Source organism: Cervus canadensis, chromosome 1, assembly GCF_019320065.1.
Source record: "Cervus canadensis isolate Bull #8, Minnesota chromosome 1, ASM1932006v1, whole genome shotgun sequence".
Classification (NCBI taxonomy): domain Eukaryota; kingdom Metazoa; phylum Chordata; class Mammalia; order Artiodactyla; family Cervidae; genus Cervus; species Cervus canadensis.
Window position 1 is genome coordinate 28,664,652 of NC_057386.1, and position 23,693 is coordinate 28,688,344.

The 23,693-nt window shown below is 46.0% G+C and overlaps 1 protein-coding gene across 3 annotated transcripts in view; it reads right to left on the reverse strand.

Annotated features, from left to right (window-relative positions):
* The window catches only part of LOC122444922 (protoheme IX farnesyltransferase, mitochondrial), a 113,044-nt gene extending 90,379 nt beyond the window's left edge, over window positions 1-22,665 (reverse strand). For 2 of the 3 annotated variants that reach the window (XM_043473721.1, XM_043473704.1), the window contains exons 1-3: window positions 19,091-19,282; window positions 14,244-14,377; window positions 12,179-12,500 (exon numbers count right to left, since the gene is read on the reverse strand). In XM_043473721.1, coding sequence (XP_043329656.1) covers window positions 12,179-12,500; window positions 14,244-14,377; window positions 19,091-19,133 — 499 coding nt within the window. In that variant the 5' untranslated portion in view covers window positions 19,134-19,282. Of the gene's footprint in view, window positions 1-12,178; window positions 12,501-14,243; window positions 14,378-19,090; window positions 19,283-22,180 lie in introns of those variants that run through there. The other variant, XM_043473712.1, reaches the window with a different exon arrangement.
* Window positions 22,666-23,693: the final 1,028 nt, after the last annotated feature.

The following is a 23,693-nucleotide window of genomic DNA, read 5'->3' on the forward strand; positions in this document are numbered from 1 at the left end:
CACTGAAGGAAGTGAAGACCAGCTGTGCTCAGCTGGTCAGTCGTGTCCAACACTTTGTGACCCTATGGACTGTAGCCCGCCAGGCTCCTCTGTCCATGGGATTCTCCAGGCAATACTGGAGCGGGTTGCTATTCTCTTCTCCAGGAGATCTTCCCGAGCCAGGGATCTAACCTGTTTCTCCTGCACTGGCAGGCGGGTTCTTTACCACTGAGCCATCTGAGCAAACACACATACACACCACCCAGCTGATCACATCACCACCAGCAGGCCAGCTGTGCTTTCAGGACATCCTTGCACATGAGCCATGATGCTCCTGCAGCAGAGATCCTAAGGGGAATGGCCACAAGTCCCCGAGCAGGGAGCCCACACTGAGGGGAGAAGTTCCCCTCGCCCCACCCACTGGGCAAATGCCCCTGCTTCTGCACCTAGGGGGCTCTGTCCCTGCAGACGGCGGCTCTGTGGGTCCTGGCGCCCCAGCTCTAGCTCACGGTCTGCTTCCTGGGCAGCAAGCAACCGCTGAAAGGTTTTCCCTTTTCCAGTACGCAAGAGGGTTTCTTGAAGCAGTGGCTTAATCAAGAATGATTTTTCTTTTTTTTTTTTTTTGATAAAGGCTCAATCCTTTGAGAACTGCTGGTCTCTGAGCACAAGCATAATGAAGGTGCTCATGCACCTTCTGAGATCATCCATTAAAAAGAACTTTATCTCTTTTCTGAGATCATCCATTAAAAATAACTATAAAGATGATATTAAAAAACTGGTCATCTACATTCTGCTTCATCTCTCTCTTTCATTGCCTCGCTATTTTTCAGCTCTGGCCCCAAAAAGAATTAGAGTGAAAAACAAAACTCCAATAAATCAATTCAGATAATTATCAACTCTGAAAAAAGATCTGCTTGAAAGATGGAAACCGCTGACTGAATGAGAGCTTGAGATTCTCTGCAGATTTCAAATTATCCTTGTGGTCTATTATCTCATCATCCTTGAGAGCAGGGACTACGCAATATTACAACCCAAGTCCTACAGACCTGAGGTGTATTCTCTTCAAATCTCTTTTATGTACAAAGCAGCCAGACAACAGACAGTTAATGAATTTGTGTGTGGCTTTGTTCACCGGTGGCTCCAAGCAATGGAATGTTTTCGTTAACGGATCTCAAAGTTCAAAACTATACAACTTAATTAAAAGGCGGGAGTTAGGTCTTTTCTGATTTTCAAACGAACATGTATTTTTTACTTGATAGCTGTACTTATGACTTCTTCCTCTCTTTTCATTTCTGTTAACACCATAAGCTTCAAATGACTCAATTTCTAATTTAAGTGAGCCTCGTAGGCTTCACGGCTTGGCTGTGTTCCGTGAACCTTCTGACAATTCTGTTACCCACAGACGTATGGAGGAAGGTGGTAATTCTTATGCTTATTGTTCTGTTCAGATGAAAAGTCAATTGATGAGAGACAGGGTACTTTTCTCCTCAGCTACATTAAACACATCAATCAGAGAGTAACTGACTACAAACCGTGACCACGTCAGGTTAAAAGATAAAGACTTCTAATGGAGATTTTTAATAACATAGCTGCAAAACTAGGAACTTGCAGGGCCTTCCAGTTTTCCTCTTTATTTTTTTCATACTCAGTGACCAGAGGTGGTCTTAAAAACCCAGGACCACACTGAAACTCCTAACTTCAAATTTACCGAGCATCACTATTAGCAAAATGAAGCACTAAGTTCAGTCCCCAGGAAATTTGCCAGGGAGCACTTGGTTTGCATCCACGGCATTCAGAGGAAGGAAATGAAAGAGCTATCGGGTCTATATAAAAAAACACATCCAGAAAAGCTGTTTGCATCCAAGTTAATTAGGCAACACGGAGTGAGAACCTAAGATTGTTCTTTCAATCACAGTTTTTCCTTGAACCATCGAAGCTTTTCTACTTTGTCATCCTATTTTTAGTTTTCCTTTTCAACAAAAAAACATTTCTTCTCAGTATATTCAATAACCAACACTTCATGATCTTTGCAATTAACTAAAAAAAGTTTCCATAAAACTGATGCTTATTAAACTTTTAAAAAGTAAAAACAGTCCTTTTGACAAATCAGTTTGGCAAGAAGAAAGAGTTAGTGGAGCAGTTTTTGCTAAAATAATGAAGATTTTTCTCAGTTTCATATCAATGACAACAGGTGAAGGTGACGTGAAAAGCAGACAGAAATATGAAACACAGTGGCCCAAAGTCACCTGTTGCAGGTACCATACTTTACAGCTGCCACTAAATATTCATTGGAAGGACTGATGCTGAAGCCGAAGCTCCAATACGTTCGCCACCTGAAGCGAAGAGCCGACTCATTGGAAAAGACCCTGATGCTGGGAAAGATTGAGGGCAGGTGGAGAAGGGGGAGACGAGAGGATGAGATGGTTGGATGGCATCACCAACTCAGTGGACATGAATTTGAGCTAACTCTGGGAGATGGTGGAGGACAGAGGACCCTGGCATGCCATGGTTCATGGGGTTGCAGAGAGTTGGATACAACTTAGCGACTGAACAACAACAAAGTATTCAATTATTACATCACAGGAAAATGATTATATGTACTTAAAAAGCTAAGCTGTTTTAAATTCTACAAATTTTCGCAAGAGAGTTCATTACAGCTTTTTTCCCCCATAAGCTTCTATTTTTTGGGCATCTATTATGTGCATGGCAGGAGTGAGGCCCTGGGAATGAAACAAGCCAAGGAGATGGATGTGGTCCCTGCCTCGTGGTGCCCACAGGCTGGTGGAGATTCAGACAAGCCAACAGGCACAACAACACAGTGCAAAAACATGTCAGAGGGTGAACTTCTGGACGCTGTGACAGATAAGGCTCCCGACCTAGACACCTGCTCAAACTGAGGTCAAAGGTGAAGATGAAGGATGAGGAGGAGCTGGCCTGGGAATGCGGAGGAGGGTTAGGTGTGAGTGCTAGAGGCAGAAGAAACAGTGACACAGGGCCACGGGGTGAGGGAGCACCAGATGGCCTGCCCACCTCCTCTGAAGAGAGTACCACCCATGTGAACACAGATAAAAAAACATGCCTTGTGTTTTAACAAAACACTGCTATGTTAGCACTCCTCTTTTCATTCTTAACCTCCAAATTTACCATCCCCTGTTTAAGATATAAAAAAAAATAATGCTACTATGCGAAAACTTTTTAGCACTTAAAGAGATAACCTGGCAGCATTCTTTTAAATTCACTTCTGTAAGTTTCTTATTCCTTAACCTTACTAAGTGAGAATATGCTACCATATTTCACTTTGAACTAGAAACTAAGCCCTAGAGGACACCCCAGAATGATAATCAGGCACCTGCAGGGCTGGGGAGCCATCGTCCGGTCCCCTCCAGAGATGCAGCTAACACAGCCGCCAGGGAGAGGGGAGGCCTGCATGTGTTCAGAACCTAAGAGAACTCCCCGGGTCCACAGTGATGCGGCTGGCCGCTGACAGGAGCTGGGGCAGGGAGAAGAGACAGGCAAAGACGAGAAAAGGCAATGAGCTGTGAGAATCCAGATAAACCAAGAGTTCCCATTTGATGAAAACCAAATCTCTATTTTTGTTTGAAATGGGGAGCAAGGTGGTTTGCCGAAAATGAAGCCGAGGTGGTGGAGAGGGTGTTGAGTGAGTTCTCTGGATAACAGTTTCTCAGAGTAGGTTCTGGGGACCATGCCAACCAGGGCCCTTTGCTAAAATACAGATTCCTAGGCCCCCGTCCCAGACCTAGTGTGAAAGAGTTTATGGAGACGAGGCACAGGAATCTGCATTTTAACAAGCACTCCAAGAAGCTCGGACCACACGTGGCGATTCAGAACCACTAAAAGGAGTGGAGTTCTCCAGGCTGATAATGGAATCTGGGGCAAAGAAGATGCCTTAACAGGATGCCAGGCCCTCAGCGACTTCTAAGTGTAACAAAGGAGGGAAAGGGGGCCGCCTGGCTCGCTTCTTTGTTCTGGTGAAGTTTTGCCATCAACCTGAACTACTCAGTGTAGTCTTGGGCCAGCTGGTCTTCCTCCATGGCACAGTCCAGTGCAGACAATTCCCAGCACACAGGAGGAGTCTCAAACAGGTACCTGATGATCAAGACGGCAGGGGAAGACTGCCGACAGACAGGCCCACACCCACAACCACCCCTGGGAAAGTATATGTCGAGGCAGCGAAGCAGCTTTATTTAAACACGTGGCACGGGAAGCGCGTGTATGGTGTGGTCCCACAGCAGATCTAGAGGTGCAGTTCTACTGTCTTTGGAAAACTGGGGGTGGAAAGCCGGGCAGCCCACATCCTCTTCCTGGGAGGGGATGTGCTGCATAAAAAGACGGCCTGGTGGGCGCTGTGAGGACATAGGGAAGCTGGCTACAGGCAGCTTTGACCAGGCTGAACTTAGATGCTCTGGTTTTTTATAAATGACAGAGGTATTTTTTACCCCATCCCTTTTAGCTGGAGAAGCCATGCTCGCTGTACAGCCCTGGGCAGTGAAATGTAAGGAGATACTCCTATCAGAACCTTCCCCTCTCAAGTGAAAAGCCTGCCCTGGCTTGCTCGATCTTAATTCCTGGAACAGGGATTGAACCCGCACCCTTGGCAGTGAAAGCACAGAATCCTAGCCACTGGACCACCAGCGAATTCCCTAAAAAGGCCAAGTCTTGTTAAGGAGGTTTCTGCCTTTCCACATCATCCCCTTTCTTCATTCTTTCTGCCTGGAATACATGATTACGGGGGAGTGGCAGCCACCTTGTGGTCCTGAGGACAAAAGCTAATGATAACAGAGCAAAGAGCAGGGGCCAACCATGTTAACAAAATCCCTGAGCACTAGCTCTCAACTCCTAATCTCAGACTCCTTGATACAGGAGAGTATGTAAACCCTTCATCGGCTTAAGTCACTGTTCTTCAAGTTTTCAATTACATGCAGCTGAGCCCATTCTCAACTCATAGCTTTTTCTCCTTCTCTTCATAAAAGTTGTCAATGCATTTTTGAGGATGATTATCATCCTCATGAAATTTAGCTCTACATTCCTCTAGCATCTACCACCCATCTTATACTTAAAATCAATCCAATTAATCTTGGGCTCTTTCTCTGGTAGCTCAGCTGGGAAAGAATCAATCTCAAACTGCATTTAAAGCAATGACATCATCAGAAAACAGAATAGCCCAGATAAAAATAGTTTTCATCTAACTTGGAACACTGGCTGAAGCATCTACATGGCCCACTCCCACCAGAAACCAACTGAAATGATGGAATAAAAATGAAAATTAAGAGAAAAACCCTACATCAGCAATAAATTAGGTAAAGAGTGGATACTAAAACCCTCAAGAAATGTTTGTTAAATACAGTGCAGATGAGATGAAACTGAAGACAGATGCTGAGGGATGACTTGTGCCTTTCACTATTTGAATAGCAGAAAATGACCAAGTGGTGAGAAAATGGATGTGTGTGTGTGCTGAGTTGCTTCAGCTGTGTCCGACTCTTTGTGACCCTATGGACTGTAGGCCAGCGGGCTCCTCTGTCCATGGGATTCTCCAGGCAAGGACACTGGAGTGGGTTGCTGTGCCCTTTGCCAGGGGATCTTCCCGACCCAGGGATTGAACCTGAGTCTCTTATGCCTCCTGCATTGATAGGTGGGTCCTTTACCACTAATGCTGGCTGGGAGGGGAATAAAGGCTATCTGAGGGGATGCTGTCTTTCTGGCTGCTGTGGACGGTAAGGAGTGAGGAGCAGAGGCCAGGATGAACCGTGGTGACCTGGACCCACTTTATCCAACAGCAGGACTGTGCTGGGGCCGGAAGAGAGAGGATGCAGAGCCTTCCTTGATGTCGTTCTCACCAAGACGAGGCGGAGATGACCCAAAGGACCTCAACCCGACGGGCAGGCCCCCACCCACACGGCCCCCCACAGCGGGTACGCCTGGCAGGGGCGCTGGAGAAAACGCTGAACGCAGACACCCTGTGTGCTGAGAGTGGAGGCAGGCCATGAGAGAAACCAGACTTGGGAAGCAGGGCGCTGGCACGGTGGTTTCAAAACCACACTGGAAAAACCGCTTTAGAGCAGAAGTTCCCTTGCTGGTAGCTCCCCCTGCATCTCCTTCAGGCCACAGGAATGTTTTACCAGTAACAGACTGACAGTCTCCGTCCTCGAGCTGAAAACACAAAAGAGGCACCCGGGGATGCCACGTCACACAGGGAGGGGTGTTCCCATGCGCTTTTGTATCTTCACAAAACACCACTGATTAAAAGGAAAGGCCACCAAAAACAGTGGCACAAAAAGATATTCACAGAATTAGGATTTTTTCTTTAACTGTAGAAAACATTTACATTATGATCTTATTTTCGTTTAAAAAGCAAAAGTATTTGAATGGCATGTATAGAAAAACATTCTGTTTGTGCGTGTTAGTCGTTCAGTTGTATCCGACTCTTTGCGAAACCCATGGGCTGTAGCCCGCCAGGTTCCTCTGTCCATGGGATTGATTCTCCATGCAAGAATACTGGAGTGGGTAGCCATTCCCTTCTCCAGGAGACCTTTCCAACCCAGGGGTCGAACCCAGGTCTCCTGAGCCACCAGGGAAGCCCCAGAAAAACATTCTAGAATACACCAAAATCATCAAAACAGGTATCACTTGGATGATTATATTTAGAATTATAAGGAGAGTCCCATCCTTCCCATTTTGGCTTCTCTGTATTTTCTATTTGTTCTAAAAGTAAAGCTCAGTAATGAAAATACTGCCTTAACATTTATCAAGCATACAAATAATAAGGTAATTATTTAAAAATATGTATTAAAATTTAAGAAACTATAATACAATAATTTTAGGAAAATATGAAAAATCCTTTATGCAGTATCTGAGAGCTGATAATTACAGTACATTGACCTTTAAAAACTATAAGCAACCTAAAATAAAACTGCATCCTCTATTCTTAGGGTTTTTATTTTTTTTCCTTTTAATAAAAAGCAGCATTTTAGGTTCTGGAGAAAGAAGTCCAAAAACTGGCAGGCTACAGTTCACATCAGTTCTGTCAACAGCCTAATCTATTGGCTTCAATAAACAAACTATTTTAATGTTCTGGTTTCAGAAAAAAACGTGCTGCAGCTTTTCAGCACAGACATTATTCAGGAAAAAATTTCTGCTTTTTATTGACCCATATTAAGTGTTAACTTGGTTGAGTCACCAAAGTGTCTTATGATCCTAATCCAAATAAAATTTCTTCACCCCAGTGTGGTCCTTGCAACAAACTCCAAAAACATATTGTAAATAGCTCAGCTGGCAAGAGAAACTCAAGGGAGACACACTATAACTTCTTTATAAACTCAGTCTTACTTCCTTTCATAGGAAAAAAACAAATCTTTAAACGGCATTAGCTCCTGCAGACTTTGGCCCAGATCCTGGTATAAATGCAAAAGCCCCATCCTGCTGCTATTCTGCTGTCCTACAAATGAATGGGACACACGGTCACCACGTGGCTTTTCCTTAGTCTACAGCTTATTATCCTCGGTGTGTTACAGCGAGGCAAAGGAAGAAAGACAGGTTCTAGCAAAGTGATCGCTGCCTCCCAGGTATTTCTGCCTTGGCTATCATGAGCTATAAATGAATTGCCCAAGACGTAAAGAGTCCAAAAGAAACCAATTGATAAACATCAGGGATTTTCTTTAAAAAAAAAAAAAAAAATCCTGCTGACTCCAAGACATGTATGAATTCAAGTCATAAAATAAACAGGGCAGTAAGAGGTCAAATAAGAGAGTTGGGGTCACTCGAAGGGTGTTGCCTCTTTAAATGGAATAAACAGAAGGAAATGACTTGAATTCAATTAGCTCATCCAGAAACAGGGGGCAGGGAATATATAAAATGATACGAGAGACGTTTACTGCCGGGACTTTTCCATCTGTGGCTGCAGGGGAGGCTGCTCCCCGACCCACGTGTGCATCTCACCCCTGTACACCTCTCCTGTGTGGTCCAGACCCCATCCCCGCTCACCCCCCCACCGCCCGAAGCTGCCCCATGCCAATCCCGGCCAGGGTTGCTCAGGCTTTCACGGGAAGGAGGCGGCGAGCCCCCCACGCCCACCAGACCACGGGGGTCTGGGCCGGCCCTCTGCCAGCGCGGCGCCTCCCTCACTTTCCCGAAGGGTGGCCCAGGACCACCTGCATGCAATCATCTGCACCTGTGCCAAGGTGCAGAGCTCTGGGTCCCGTCCCCGGGCTCCGGGATCTGATCCCTGGGGATGGTGTCCAGGAAGCATCATGGGAACACACACATGTGCCATGCGTGCTTCTCAGCAGACTGATGAATCAACACACACCCTACAGGCAGCACAACCGCCGCTAAAAGAGCAATTTAGTCATGGCTGGAGATTTCAGACCATGTTCTAAGGATGAAGCCCTGCTTGGATTCACAACACTCTAAAGGTACAGAACAGAAAAAGCAATATAACAGCTGACACGAAAGGAAGGAAGATGCTCCCCGCTAGCCCCCCAAATTGATCCTAAACCAACTGGCACCCTTTCCTGTACACCCTTAAAGAACTAAGCATTATGGAAACAAACTTTAAGACGTCATTTTAAATTAAATATTTAAAAGTACCTCATTTGAAACTCTAAGAAGAAGAAACACAGATAATTAGTTCCTGATTTAGCAGCCTGTCAATGCTGACTTCCTAACTGCCAGATAAAACAACTCCATGGCCAGGCTTCTTAGGAGACCTCTAGCATCTAAGTGTTGATCACTTCCTTTATGGGCCCTTTCCATGATGAAGCCCTCTCCTGTTTCCCTTCCTCTGACCACATATTCCCCTGCAGGCCCCATTACACACTCTGCCCAGTCCTTAAAAGCAGACTGGCCCCAAAGTCTTGTCCTTGGCTTTCTGCTCTGGCCACTTTACACCTGACCTGCCCACCACCATGGCTTCAGGTCAACCCTGTGCTGAAGACCCCAGGCTCTTCCCTCCTGGGGGTCCCACCCTTCCCAGCTAGCGCTCCCTGGGCAACTCCAATTCCGTGTGTCCAGTGCTGCGCTCCCCTCACACCTGGTTCTTCTCCCTTCAGTATTGCCATTCTTAAGTCTCAACACAACCATCCATCCAGTCTTCCAAGCAGAGGGCTGGAAGTTCTCCAAGGGCAGAGCAGCAAACTCAAGGGCCTGCAAGTTACATCACCTGGGTGATGAATTTATTTTTTATTTAAGAAATGAGTGTATAGGTTTTAACATGGTCGATTCTATGCAGTTTCCAGATGTCATTCCATTTAACACTCAGTACAGCCCTAGGAAGTAAGTTATCATTACTAATCCCACTTTATAGATGGGTAAACTGAGGCACAGACGTATGGAACTTGCTCAAGGTGACTGAACTAGTAAGAGCAATGACTTGAGAGCAGGGACTCTGGCCCAGAGGTCACTACACTCACTTTCCAGGCCATGACTTTTCTGAGGCAATGACTCAAGTCTGCCGAGGTAGTGTGCCACGAGCACAGAGCCAACAGCTATGGCTATGTTCCAACAAAACTTTTTTTACAAAAAGAGGCAAGCCTCGATCAACAGTGCTATCACCAGTTTCTCAATCACCCCTACACCTTAGAGTGAAATACCTTTGATATGGTCCCCAAACCTTAAAAGAATATAGTAAAAATGCAGAAGTGCCTGAAAAAAACACAAGTGAAGGCTTCTATAACCTCAGGGTGGTGAAAATATTTCTAAGCATTAAAAAAACTAGTAAGGCTTAATACATGAAAGTTAAAAATTCCAGTGGGGCAAAATAAAACAGAACAAAGCATCACCAAGTAAACATCATAAACAGGAAAAGCAAAATGTGACAGAAATATTTTCATGCATATGATGGATGAAATGCTGATGTTCTTTATTGACTGCCAAGAGCAGGCCAGAGCAGGACTAAGGAAAACCCTTGAAAGGATCTGACTGGATATGGGGGCAGACTGGTCCCCAAGGAGGCAGGAGGACGGAGCACAGGGGGGAGGAGGGACCTGCCCAGCTGCTAGGACAGGGGTGGGAATGGGAGACAGGGGAAAGGGAAGAAGCCTTTTTCTGGGGAGGAGCTTAATCATTCCAGGTTACCACGTTCCTTTAAACTCGCACAGAGTCCAGGCAGGAGGCACCGTGAAGGGAAGGTACTCTTGAGTGGGTTATGAGTAGATGAGAAAAGTCAGTACAGCAGGAAGATGGGACAGAGAGGGTAGTTAGAACCAAATGCCTCAGGGGTTCTGGACCTCAGCCTGCGGAGAGGGGGTGCGGAACCTCGCAGGGCTAACAGAGGAGGTGAGACTGGAGATGATGCTCTCAATGGAGAGCAAAGAATTAAGCCTGACTCCAGGGTTTCCCGTCTGGGGGAAGTGAAGAATGCTGGTATTACTGACAGAAGTGGGGTGATAAGAGAAGTAATGTGCCGGGCGGGAGGGAGATACTACAGTGCACATAGAGAAAGATGGTCCTGCTGCTGGGGGAACTCGCTTCCAACACCTGCAGACAGAGCAGTCTCATCTTGGGGGTGACATCCTTACGATCCTATCTGGGGTCATTCTTAACATGTCAACACATGGCTCGCACACTGCTTGTGTAAGTGACACAAGGTAACTTCTGCGGGAATGTGATGCCGGCTCAGCCATCGTGAGACAGAGACCGCACCTGCGATCAGGCTCACTGTTAGTTACACTGTGCAGGTCTCACTGTGATTCCTCTGCTCCTTTGTCAAATTCCTGTGTCTATCTGTCATCCCCCCAAAAAGACTCACAGTGAGCTTGGTGGCTGAGGAAGAGGTCATCTCTTTACCTCCTTCTACCCTGAATTTCAGGCTCAACTCTCTTGAAAAACAAACAAGCACTACTTTCTCCCTGATTTTTCTCTACTCCGAAAATGTTCTGTCTCATCTGTTCCTTTCCCAATTCTGCCTGAGTAACATTACTGACCACTTTCTGTCCTCGAAGAATAACGTAGTTTTACTGTATTAGCCACCCATTCCCCACCTGTAATCTTCACCTTCTTCTCATCCAAGGGCTTCTCTGGTGGCTCTGGCAATAAAGAATCACGTGCAATGCAGGAGACGCAGGTTTGATCCCTGGATCAGGAAGATCCCTGGAGAAGGGAAATGGCAACCCACTCCAGTATTCCTGCCTGGGAACTCCCATGGACAGAGGAGCCTGGTGGGCTGTAGTCCATGGGGTCGCAGAGTCAGAGACGACTGAGCGATTGAACCACCGCCATTCTTACCCAAGAAGGAAAGGACAGACCAGGCGTTCAGTCTGCAGGGTGGGCCAGAGCATCCTTCTAACAGGATTAGCACAGAATAAGCCATTCTGAGGCTGAGCTATGAGATGAGGTGACAATAAAGCTCGGCCAGACTCCCAGGGTGGCTGTAACAACCAAACGATGTGACTCATGGGTTAATACCCAAGCAGATACAGTAAAATTTGGTGCAGTCTGCTAAGTTTCGGCAAAAACATCCGGTACCAAACCTCTTTGCAGAGAAGCAATCTACATCCCTGGGTACGTGGGACAATCCCAGAGGCCCTATGAGAAGCAACCACAGCAGTGAGCTGGGGGTCCCAGCGCCTGTGGGTTCACGGCCCATCAAGCCCAGCAACGCAGCCCTTCTTGGTTTCAGAACTGAATTGGGATGCATTCTCTTACTGCGTCTTTACAGGACAGCAGGTGTAAACACACAAAACACAAGGAAACAAACAGGACAGACATTCCGTTTAACTGCAAGTAAAAGAGAGACTCTTTTTAGGACAATGTTTTGTTGTTGTTTAGTCTCTCAGTTGTGTCTGACTTTTTTGCGACCCCATGAACTGTAGCCCACCAGGCTCCTCTGTCCACAGGAATTCTCCAGGCAAGAATGCTGGGGGCGGGTTGCCATTCCCTTCTCCAGGGGATCCACTGCATCCAGGGATTGAACCCAGGTTTCCTGCACTGGCAGGCATATTCTCTACCACTGAGCCACCAAGGAAGCCCACAATATATTCAGGGTAATACTATTTACAATTCTGCATAAACAAAATTCCAAAAATTTGATTTCAAATCCCAATTAAGTTGAAGAGAGGAAAAAATACTAAAAGAGGACCCGCAGTTTAAAATATTCCTTTGGGGGCAGTAATAAAATTAGTAGTTTGTTTAACTAAAAGAAGAATTTCAAGTAAGACTGATGAGACCAAAAGAAATCCCCAAGTACCTGTGAGTTTGATTTTGGACAGCCGGGCCAGGATTCCTGGCAGATCATCCGCACGCAGTTTCATCTCTTTCCACTGCTTCTCCTCTTTCGTCTCTCTCCCCAGAGCTACAGAGCCCTCAGTTACTGAGGCGGGTTCTAGTCCTATCAATGCTTTTTCACTTGGCTTTCTGGACAGAGGCAGGCTGGGGGGTACAAGAGGTCTCATCTCGCATATTTCGGCTTTGGCCTCATCCAAGGAAGTTTTTTCAAGGAAAGGAGATTCTGCTGGTTCTGGCTTCGGTTTTATTTGCTGCTTGAGGCTTCTGTTTAGTTGTGTGACATACTGAATTAAAAAAAAAAAAGTACACATAACTTATGAAACTGCAACCCAAAATGCTCTTAAGTGGCTGTTCAGTAACACTTTACATCAGTCCGACTTCTACAGTACTTAGAAAGATTTTCCTGCACCTTTATAAATACTTGCTGAAATAACTCCTATTAGAGTATGTTACGTGGGGGTCACTCTACTAAGATATGGAGAGGACAATTAACTGGTTTTCAGATTCCATGACTTAGAAAAAATCCTAGGGGTTTAAGTTCCCTGAAAGAAAGATAAATTGATTTCTTATTCATCTCCCCCAGGATTTGCCCCAACATAGACTCAGAAGTTGCAGGTTTAAAATTCCAAATACAGTGCAAATGTTTTCTAGACTCAAAAGCCCAAGTCAACCTGCTGACTTTCCTTGTTGCCCAGCGAGCAGTGCAGAGAGAGGCTCCAAGGGGGCCACAACTCAGGGCTCAGGACCATCAGGGCAGTGGGAGTGTGGACAGAATTGGGCTGAAGACTCAGAAAACCTCTGTTATTTACTAGCAAAAAGGAGTAACTGTGGCTAACATCCATGAGGCACTTTACAGTTTTAAACAACATATACCATTAGAGTTTATAGGAGAAATATCTCATTCAGTCTTCTCAAAAATTGTGAAAGAAGACAGATCGTTACTAGTATCTTGTGCTTTAATTTTCAAATGAGGAAACCAAGGCTTGGAAACAATCTGACAGAGCCAAGAATAGAAAACTAGTTAGTTACAGATGCTCCTAGGACTAAAGCCCTTTCCTGATAACTAGCTAAGTGACTTTTTCCAATTACATTGCGAAGGCTTGAAATTACATACACTTGTCTGAGGAAGGAGTTACAAACTCAGGAATGAATTCAGAGTTCTGTTTACATAAAAAAAAAAGCATCCTATGTATTTGAGTTTGTCTTCTAAATATCCATTATCCTCCATCCCCAACTTTACAAGTCTGATTATTATTGGAAACTAAAATCTCTCATCAAAATGAGTTTTATTAAGTTAAAAGATTTTAAAAGCTAAAATGGACATTGTAAGGTTAAAAAAAAAGATAAAAGAAATGTCAAATAGGGTTTCAGATTATGAATTTGCTATTCTTTCATGCACTGAAATTATGAGTTTTTAGCTGTGGTTTTTTCATTCTGCAATACTTTATGATCTGAGAAAGCAGCAAATGTAAGTTACCATGCTGACGACAACATGGAGTCAACCTGGTCCAAGGTCTACAAACAGATTGAGCTACATTATGAATGCCCACTGTAAAATGCCCAGAAAATCACAAGAACTCAATTTGTTTGAATCTGTTCAGAAGTGCATGTTTGACTCTCACTGCTGATGTAAGATAACAGGGAGGTCCTACTCTTGAAGCAATTATTTCTGTATTACTGATATATTCACAGAACTTTAAAGAATATAAAAAGATGAATTATAACAGTTCAGCTTTTCCTAACTGTGGCCTACTCAAAACATGCCAGCAGCTTTCTATCTTCTCCAGACTTAATCAATAAGGTCGAGATCATACTTTAAAACTCAAGACACCAGAGTTATTCTGGTTTCAGTTAAGCATAATCAAAACAAGGGATTAACGTTGTGGAAAAACTTAAGAGGGCAGGAAATAAAAGTCTTTTTCATAGAGTACTTGTTGCAGCTCTTCTGACAACAGGAATTTCTGAAATCCCCTCGTACAGGGAAAGTGAAGGCAGAGAGCCCAGTGAACATGGTCTTCCAAACCTACCATACGCCGGAGGAAGTTAAAGTGTTGAAATGTGACCCACTGCTGATTGACATTCCTGAGAAGATGCAGGAACCTCCGAGGGGACTCCCGCGCAGCTCTTCTTTCTAGATACCAGATGCATCCTCCTCCCCAGCCTATCAAAGAAAGAGGAAAAAAATTAAAACAGCCATTACGTCTTACCAAGCGATGTGTGGACCTACCCAGAAGCAGAGCCAGCAACATGGTGGGCAGTGCATGTGCGATGGATCAGAACTCGGAAATGATCTGATCCAGACTCATGAATGAACGGTTATCAGTTGGCCCTGCTCACTGTCCGAGTATAATTCTCCAGCAGGGTTAGGGAACTTGTTCATCTCAGGATCATTAGAAGTGAAAATGTTAGTCACTCAGTCATGTCCAACTCTTTGTGACCCCATGAACTGTAGCTTGCCAAGCTCCTCTGTCCAAGGGATTCTCCAGGCAAGAATACTGGAGTGGGTAGCCATTCTCTTCTCTAGGGAATCTTTCTGACCCAGGGATTAAACCTAGCTCTCCTGCATTGCAGGCAGATTCTTCACTGTCTGAGCCAGCAGGGAAGCCCTCAGGATAATTATGCTTTTATTACATCAAACTTTGAAATGACCAAACCATCAGTCTCTTAGAGAATAAAATGTAAAACAATCAGCTTGGTCACTTTCTAAAGAGGATAAAATGAGAAGCCCAATTTTTCTCAATAAGTAAAGTGAGTGAGTAAAGTGAGTGAAGTCGCTCAGCCATGTCCGACTCTTTGCGACCCCATGGACTGTAACCCACCAGGCTTCTCCGTCCATGGGATTCTCCAGGCAAGAATACTGGAGCAGGTTGCCATTTCCTCCTCCAGGTAATAAAAGTAAACCGGAAGATAAATTTCAGATTAATATTTTGGCCATATTGGGTAAGTCAACTAAAAGACAGAGGGAACTGCTCTCACTAAAGTATGACTCTATCAAAGCTGGTTAGGAAAAAGCTATTTTCGGTGTATCCAAATGTGGCTTTTAGTCATTCATCTCTAAACCTTCTCTCAAATATCAACAAACCCAATGCTTCTGTGTAAAGCCCCATCCTGGGAAAGCCTCCAACAGGAACACAGCATAGACAGCCACCCCCCCCCCCCTCCGCCAACCATCCCTTCTTTTAAGTCTTTTCTCCTGTGACTTCCGTGACCCTAAGGAGTCCTGGTTCTCAGCCACCCATCACTTCTCCAGTCCTGAAACCCTAGGGTAATTTTTAATCTTCAAGCCATTTCTAGAGTTGCTATGCCTGTTTCCATCTGCTGAGGATCTCCACGTGGATGGCTTGTAATATGTCTCTCAGAACACTTTAGTCTCACCCTTATCTCTACTCTGTCCTCTACTGCAGATAAAACCATCGCCTACTTGAGATTCCAAGACCACCTTGAACTCTTCCTTCATCACCTAATAACCATCAGCTCCAGTCAACTCGGAAATACTGGTCAAATCTGTCCACTTCTTTCCCTGCCGCTGAGAGATACAGACCCTTATCATCTCACACTTGGATACTGTAGAGTTCTGGGATACAAACCACTCATCCTGACTTTGGTTAACTTCTTTCCTCTCCAATCCCAGTCCCACAGGACCAGAGGGTTTCTTTCTGAAGCCCAGAATACACATCATTTGCCCAAACACGTACATGTGACTCACTGCCCTGCCCCCACGATTTCAGTTTGTTCATCTTTGTCTATGCATCTCCTTGCTTGCACCGTCCTGTTTCCACTCTGCCTGTCAAATGTCAAAGTTTCTTTCAAGCACTCTATCATTTTATACTCTTTTTTTGTAGCACTTCTTAATGCAGACTGTTTCTACATCATTTTTTTTTTTTTTTTAGTTCATTGAAAGCGGGGACTCTGTCCTGACCTCTGCTACAACAGCAAGCAGACTATCTTCCATATAAGAATGAGATGAGGGCTGATGACTGGGTCGCCCACATCGCTCACCTGGACAGGGGGTTAGGAGATCTATCACAACCCTATGGTAACCACGGCAATTATCTTAGACTGGAGATAAGTCCCCTCTTCACTGAAATCATATCCTCAGCACTCAGGTAAATACGACATGCTTATTTTCCACATCCGTGAATACATGGTGTCTGTATACATGTATAGGAAAGAACAGTAGTGTTGAAATCAGTCCACTGATTGAAATTTCCTTTGAATTTAGTCCTCTGATAGTCTATCTTTTTTTTGATGGTATATATTTTTCCTTTCTTGCCTTGACATTGTTCTTTGGGATAATAGGATTTCAATATTAAAAGATTATGACAAGAATACACCAAGTTTTATCATTCTATGCCTTAATTTCAAAACCAGTTGCGAGTTCCACTGGTCCAATGAGAAATGTATGTTCCTGGGAGGAAAAGAACCATCTTGGAAAATCTCTCTAGAGATTGTGTGGATTAAAAATTAGACTTTATGGAAACAAAATCAGCTTGGAAACAGCATTTTTATATGATGAAAACACTTCATTTAGTCAAAACAATCAGTGTCCAGAAATTTAAAGACATTTTGGCCACGTGTCAAGAAATATAGGTTTGAAGATACATGGCTTATAACAAATGCATTAAAAATCTGGACACAAACGATCACATCCACTATCCACCATCAACACTGAGCCAAGATTGTAGGGCTTTAAAAATGAAGTGCGCGGATATGAGACAGAAAGGTTCTGAAAGTTTTCAATGGCTATAAAACACTGCTAAGCTTTGGAAGAACAGTCGGGCATGACCAAACCCAGGAGGGCATGTAGACACCTGATACAGTCCCAGTGTACCTTTCTGCCCGCTTCCCACCGTGCAGCTTCCATACCAAGCACTTAGAGTAATCTTCCAAGTGTATCATAGCAGGCTGCACAGACCACTTAATAGCAGATCTTTTGGTGATCTTTTGGTTCATAGCTTCAAGGAAGCCAAGCTGTCTATTAATTCCTCCCACACCAGCATCAAAAAGACAGATCGAGCAACAAGCCATTTGAACCATAAGCAGCCCACTTCCTGAACTGGGGAATTGTGAGTAGTGCGGTAGATCTATCCTATAGGAAGCTGAAAATACAGAAATGAAAGCAGAAAAGCACCCATCTTGAGCAATGCATGCTGGGAAAAAACCTCCCTACAGACGAGATAATTCCAGCACTAAGAATGGATGAGCTCTCTGAGAATGACTATCTAAGGTCAGTATCGAACACTCACAGTCAGGGATGGGAGAAGGTCTGAGACTGACGTCTAGGGTCAGAATCGTACATTCACAGTGAGGGATGGGAGAAGGTAACAAATTCAAAAAGAACCACAGACCTTTCAAATAAAATGTTTCATTGTAGAAAATTCCAATCATATGCAACAGCAGAAGAATTCAATGAGCCCCCATTACTGATCCCCCAGGTTCAACAATGCTCAAATCTTGGCCAATCTTGTTTTCATCATCTATACACACTCCCACTTCTCACCCTCCTCGCGACCTTTGAACCAGAAGAGACCTTTGAGAGCATCTAGCTGAACAGCCCCAGTTTATAGACGAGTAAACTCAATTCCAGATAATACAGTTGCTATGCCCTGAGATCACACAGTCAAAAGAGACACACAGAATAACAATATTAGGAGAAAAGAAGAGAAAGGAATTTCAGAGTAATTGTGATCAACATTGCCAGATGGGAATCCCTGAAGGTCCAGTGTTTAGGACTCCATTCTTTTACTGCCATGGGCCTCAGTTTGATCCCTGGTTGGGCAACTAAGACCCCATAAGTCCTGTGGCTCAGCCAATAAAAAAAGTTTCTGGAATTTCCAAAGGGAGTCCATCTCGAATATGGACAACCAGTGACACATTTCTCACACATCAGTTATCACCCTAAACTACTGGGGACAAAAGAATGCCCAACCTCCACTTTAATGTCTCCATCAGGACAAATTCATTCATTCATAAATAATTACTCAGCACCAACAATGCACACAGGGTATTGTTTCAGACACTGGGGACACAGAGATGAACCAGAGAGAAGCCATCCCAGCCTTTACAAGATTCAATCTTGCAGTTGGGAGAAACACATAGTAAATCGGTTATATGTAAGCAATCAAAGGCTGTTCTAACCATGATGAAGGAAACGGGGTGATGTGATAAGAGAGGGGCGGGGTTCTACCTAGATAGTGTGCTCAGGACTCTCTTAACAGGAAACATTTGAGCTGAGACCCAGGCAAAAGGCAAGAAATCACATCTACATTAAACATGTAATTGTGACAGGTTCTTGGCCTGGTGGGATTATATCAGGGACCACACTAATGGTAGAAAGACAAAAGCCTGGGGGGCGGGGGATGGTTATGGCCCGCAGTCCGAGGTGATCACCGTTTTTATTATTGTCATCATGACCCTTTATATTGGAACAAGGCTTCCGGGTTGGGGGGGGGGGGTGTGGGGGCGGGGAAGCAAAGCACTTGCCAGGTCCTCACAAGTGCAACGTACAAGTAACTTACACATCGCTAGAACCTAAGGCCTTGAGAAGCCGAGAGGCTCGGGGAGCCCCCAGGTTCCTCTGTCCTGAGCCTCCAGCCTCTGAAAACTGAAAGAAGCACCAGACATCGCGTCCCCTACCCACCTCCGGGGGCTAGGAGATGGACGCGGTGTGCGGACCACCGGAACCCCCATGCAAGACTAGGCCCTAGCTCCGAGGCCCCTTCACTTCAGGCCGCCCCGAAGGTCACTTCCCTCACCGATGCCCCAGCCGACCTCACCAAGGGCTCCCAAGGTTGCAGACAGGCGGACCACGGTGTAGCACGTGGCAACGAGAAGAGAATTCCCCCAAATCCGTGCCCGAGGTGGGGTGCAGTACCTGTCAGGAGGCGTGAGGAGAGAGTATGCGGGGATGCGGCCATCACGCAAGAATCCAGCCGCCCCCTGGGAGCCCCGTGTCCTCTCTCCTCACCGGCTGCTGGGCGCCGCCATCTTCCTTCCCCGCCCCACTGTGGGAAGAGTGACGCGTCCGGTTCGTCACTTCCGGCGGGCACGAGGCGGAAGCGGAGAGCTGCGGCTGGGGTTGGGGAGACTGCAGAGCAGAGGGGAGCGCCCTGGGCAGAGGGGCCGGGATCTGAGGTGCTTTCGTGGGGGCGCGAGGTACCCGGGGGTGACAGAAGCTTCCGAGGAAAGGCTGCGCGCGACGGCGAGCCCCCGCCTCCTGCCCCGAGGCCGGCATCCCTGGCGGGACCCGAGAGGCCTAGTGCTGGGCTGGGCCGGCCGGGGGCTGCTCGCGGGCCGCTTGCAGTTACCTCCTGGTCCTTCTGGACTGCCAGCAGGAAATGGTTCTGGGGACGGTGCCTCCACCTTCCCGCGCCGTCAGTTACAGCGTTACCATAGTCGCCGTTAAAACGGGAAACGATGAACTCGGGCTCATGGGCCCCGAGCCACCCCGAGGAATCGTCTCAGCGTCTCGGGATAAGGAAGGTGCGTGCAGAGTTTAAGATTTCGGGCTCTGGAGTGACCTCTATATCCCTGGCTGCACCTTCTGGCCTTCTGACTGTTAAACAAATGTCCCAAGTTCCCTGAACCTCGGCTTTGTCGCTGCACGACGCAGATCCTAATAGTATATATTATTTAGGATGGTTGAGAGAATTAAATGTTGTCTCTGTGGTAGGTAGCCAGCCGGAAGCCTGCCACGGCTAAGAACTAAGTTAGCATCTGTGCCCTGGTTAGGAAGGCAGTGGTCAGCAGCTCTCGCTTCGTCTGGTTTTGGAGTTGGATTTCTGCAAGTAACAGTGCACCGAAGGAAAGAGATTCAGTTTCTGAAAGAGGAGCGAGAAATAGGTAACTTGGTTCTAGGAGGGTAGTTTCTCTGTCTTCATTGATAAGGTTGTAGGTGGCCGGAACTCTTTCAAAGCCTTGATGAGCTTACTACAATAGATAAAGACCTAGCTTTCTGTAGACAAAATCCTAACCTAAAATGCAGGATACACTCAGTTGACACAGAGCTATCTTTCTAGAAGCAAGAGATATCAAAGCCTAAGGATATGAATAGAGTTTTTCCAAAGAAAATACACAAGTGGCCAGTAAGTACACGAGAAGATGGTGTACATCATTAGCAGTAAGAGAAATATGATGTAAAATCTCCTTTAGATATCACTTCATGCTCCCTGAGGTGGCTCCAGTCAAAAGTACAGATAAGAGATAACACCGAAGTGAGAGCGTGGGGAAACTGGAAGCCCAGTATGCCACGGATGGGAATGGAGAATGGTGGAGCTGTCTTTGAAAACAGTCTGGCAGGTTTTCAGAAAGTTAAGGGACTGTCACATGACTCAGCCATTCCACTCCTAAATGGAGAAATGAAGACATATTAACTCACCAATAGAATAGGTGGTGACAAGACAGGCCTTGTTTGCTTCTTGTTTGAGGGAGGCCTCCTGCTTAGAAAGGGGCCCCTGGAAAAGGTGGATGCTCAGGTCCTTCGGGAGCTGGGCTCCCTGTAGGAGGCCGGGGGAGGCTCTGCTCACGGCCTCAGGGCTCCTGGGCGGGGTGGGGGTGTGGGTGTGGGTGTGTGGGTTTGTGTGTGTGTTCAGGGCCTCAATGTGATGATAAGCAGTGGCTTCACCTGCCCTCTCTGGAGGCTTAGTAAAGTTGACTGTTGCCACAGTGGGCAGCTCTAGTGTTGGGAACTGAGGATATTTCAGGACCTTTTCTTTGCCCGTGGCTTCACGGCAATGCCCTAAGTCAAGTCAGGTCAGAGATGGAAATCGTACCAGTATAATTTAACGTAGAGTTGAACACATACAGAATTGTTACCCAGGTCATAGAAAGGGCGAAAAAAGAACTCTTAAGTGTCACCCAGGTAGTAGCTTCCGGAAGCGCTCCAGCCTCTGTGCCTGGGGGACGGGAACGAGTTCCGGATTATCACAGTATAGAAACCAAGAGGAACTGCTGCTCTACCAGTGCTCTGGTCTCAATGCGGGAACTTCAGGTGTTAGGAAAGCTGCATGTGGCTTCTGCCACGGCTAATGGGGTGAAGGAGCAGCAGAGGGAGGCTCCCTGAAGCCACATGTGGGAGGAAGGAAGGAGCCCGGGAGCCCCTCCCCTCCATCCTCAGGCATCACTCCCTTCTTGGCAGAGCAGAGCAGTGGGCATGGCGAGCCTGTTACTTTGGTTTGCAGACTCCCGATGATAGCACCACAGGCCCAGGATCAGGGTAAGTTTGGAGCCAGGACAGAGAAGCTCTGTGAGTTCTGAGGTGAACAGCTGTTTCTGGTGTACCGGTTGTTGCCACTTAGTCGCTAAGTTGTGTCGGACTTGTGACCCCATGCAGGCTCCTGTGTCCATGAGATTTCCCAGGCGAGGATTCTGGAGTAGGTTGCCATTTCCTTCTCTAGGGCATCTTCCCTTCCTAGGGATAACCCATGTCTCCTGCATTGGCAGGCGGGTTCTTTACTGCTGAGCCACCTGGGAAGTCTATACAAATCCACCTCCTCCAAGTTCGAATAACCTAGATTGGCTCCTCGTTTCATTTAATTCCTCCAAGGTGACCAGTAGGGATCCTGGTGCAAGGTCACTCCAGTCAGACATTACCCCTCAGCTGTGACCTTTTCCAGCTCTCCACCCCAGGGCTGATTCTATCCAGGAGCTTGGGGATATCAGAAGTGGAAAAGAGAAGTTCAGGAATGCAGGAAAAGGAAACAGCAGCAGGGGAATGCACTAGAGTTAACTCCGTTCCCTGCTGTGGCCTTCCACCTCTTTAATCAGCAGACTCTGAGTTTCAGGGAAGCAGTACGGGCAGCCCAGGAGATAAGTCACGAGTGCCTCCCTCCAGTCCGCCGGAAAATCTCAGTCATACTTGCCTTGAGTTTCTGACAGCCAGGGAGGCCCTGTGACCCAGTTCTGGTCCCAGAGAGAGAAAGAGAAAGCTCTCGCTCGGGCAGGGTGGCTGGGAATAATCTCTTACCGATGAAGCTGGGCGTGCGTGGGGCAGGGCTCTGGGCCTTCCCCCTGCCTTTCCTCCCCAGGAAGCAGGGCTGAAAGTGAGATTCCCTGCACTGAGGCAGCCTCGCAGTTGTGAAGTGATGAAACAAGCTGCTGAGGGAGGCGGGGTGGGAAAAAAGAGAGCCCAGGTTCTGGATGAAATTGCTCGGGCACCACTGGAGCTTGAGTCTGCAGACTTGGCTGCAAGTCGACTGTTCTGCTCAAGTCGCTTCCTGGGTTTCCCGTTCATTGCATCCCAGATGATATAGTCACCAGTGGGACCCGGGAGCCAAGGGTCCTGCCCCAGAGCTTGGTGAGGAAGATGATGTGGAGAAACAGCCTAGATTGTTCCAGATGGCTGAGACACATATCACGTCTCAGAAAAGTATCACAGACTCAGTAGGGTGGCTGTTTCCCCTAGGATGTCAGTCCTCAGTGGTTTCAATGACACGCAAATAAAAGAGGCAATTTTGTGCAAACTGGCTTCCCGTCTTGTTTCTTGGCTGTTGAATGTGTGCCCAGTTCCTTTGCTGATGTCAGAATGTCCACATCAGGAAAGCATTCCTTTCCGGGTTTCCTCCTGCTCAGAATCTTGAAGCCTGGTGAAGAAAACGGTAAGATGTTCCAAGTGTCGCAGGGAACAAATCCTGTTAGGCACTACTGGTTGGGAAAATCCTAACGCATAAAGAGCATCCATAAACACATAGGTTTTTGTTAGCTACCAGGAGCTCTTAAAAACTGTTCTCACATGTTCTGGTAAGTGACCTGTTGACGTTAAACTGGAGAATAACAAGGTACAAGGACATTCGCTAAAATATAAATAAGAAGGATCCCAGAAAGGTTATTCTCAGGAAAAAAAAAAATTAGCAAGCTACTAGGAAAACATAAACAATTACATCTTTTCTAAAGTTAGTTACTAGTTCTCATCTATGGACCTTCTTTCCCCCTACATTTGTACCTTTAAAACAATAGCAAAAGATGAAGATGTTGATTTTTTTGAAGTATTGATGCATGTTTGCAAAAGTACACCATTTCTTTAGCACTTACTCTGTATTACCTTCCTCAACATGACATTTACCTTTCACAGGAACCCAGATCTGTGTCATCTCATTTTCAGAAGATAAGCTTGAGATCTTAAAAGATTTTAAAAGAAATAATTTTTCCAAGTTCACATAGCTAGAAAGTATGTACCACAACTAGAACTTAAACCTGCCTGATTTCCAAGGCATGTGTTCTTAATCCTAATTCTGGGCTGTCTCCCATATTTTATGTATTATAGAGTCCTCATTATCTGGCCTTTTCCCTACTAGTCGAGTTTCACATTTCATCAAACAAGTGAAGTTATTGAAGTCTAGCCCCCAAAAATTATTCGATTTTGCATTTTCTGACTCGGGTTCAATTTCCTCTGACCTCAGTTTCTGTGTTTATAGAACAGGAATACCAATACCGGGTCCACCACATCAATTCTGTTGTGCTTTCCAAACTTAATGACAGTT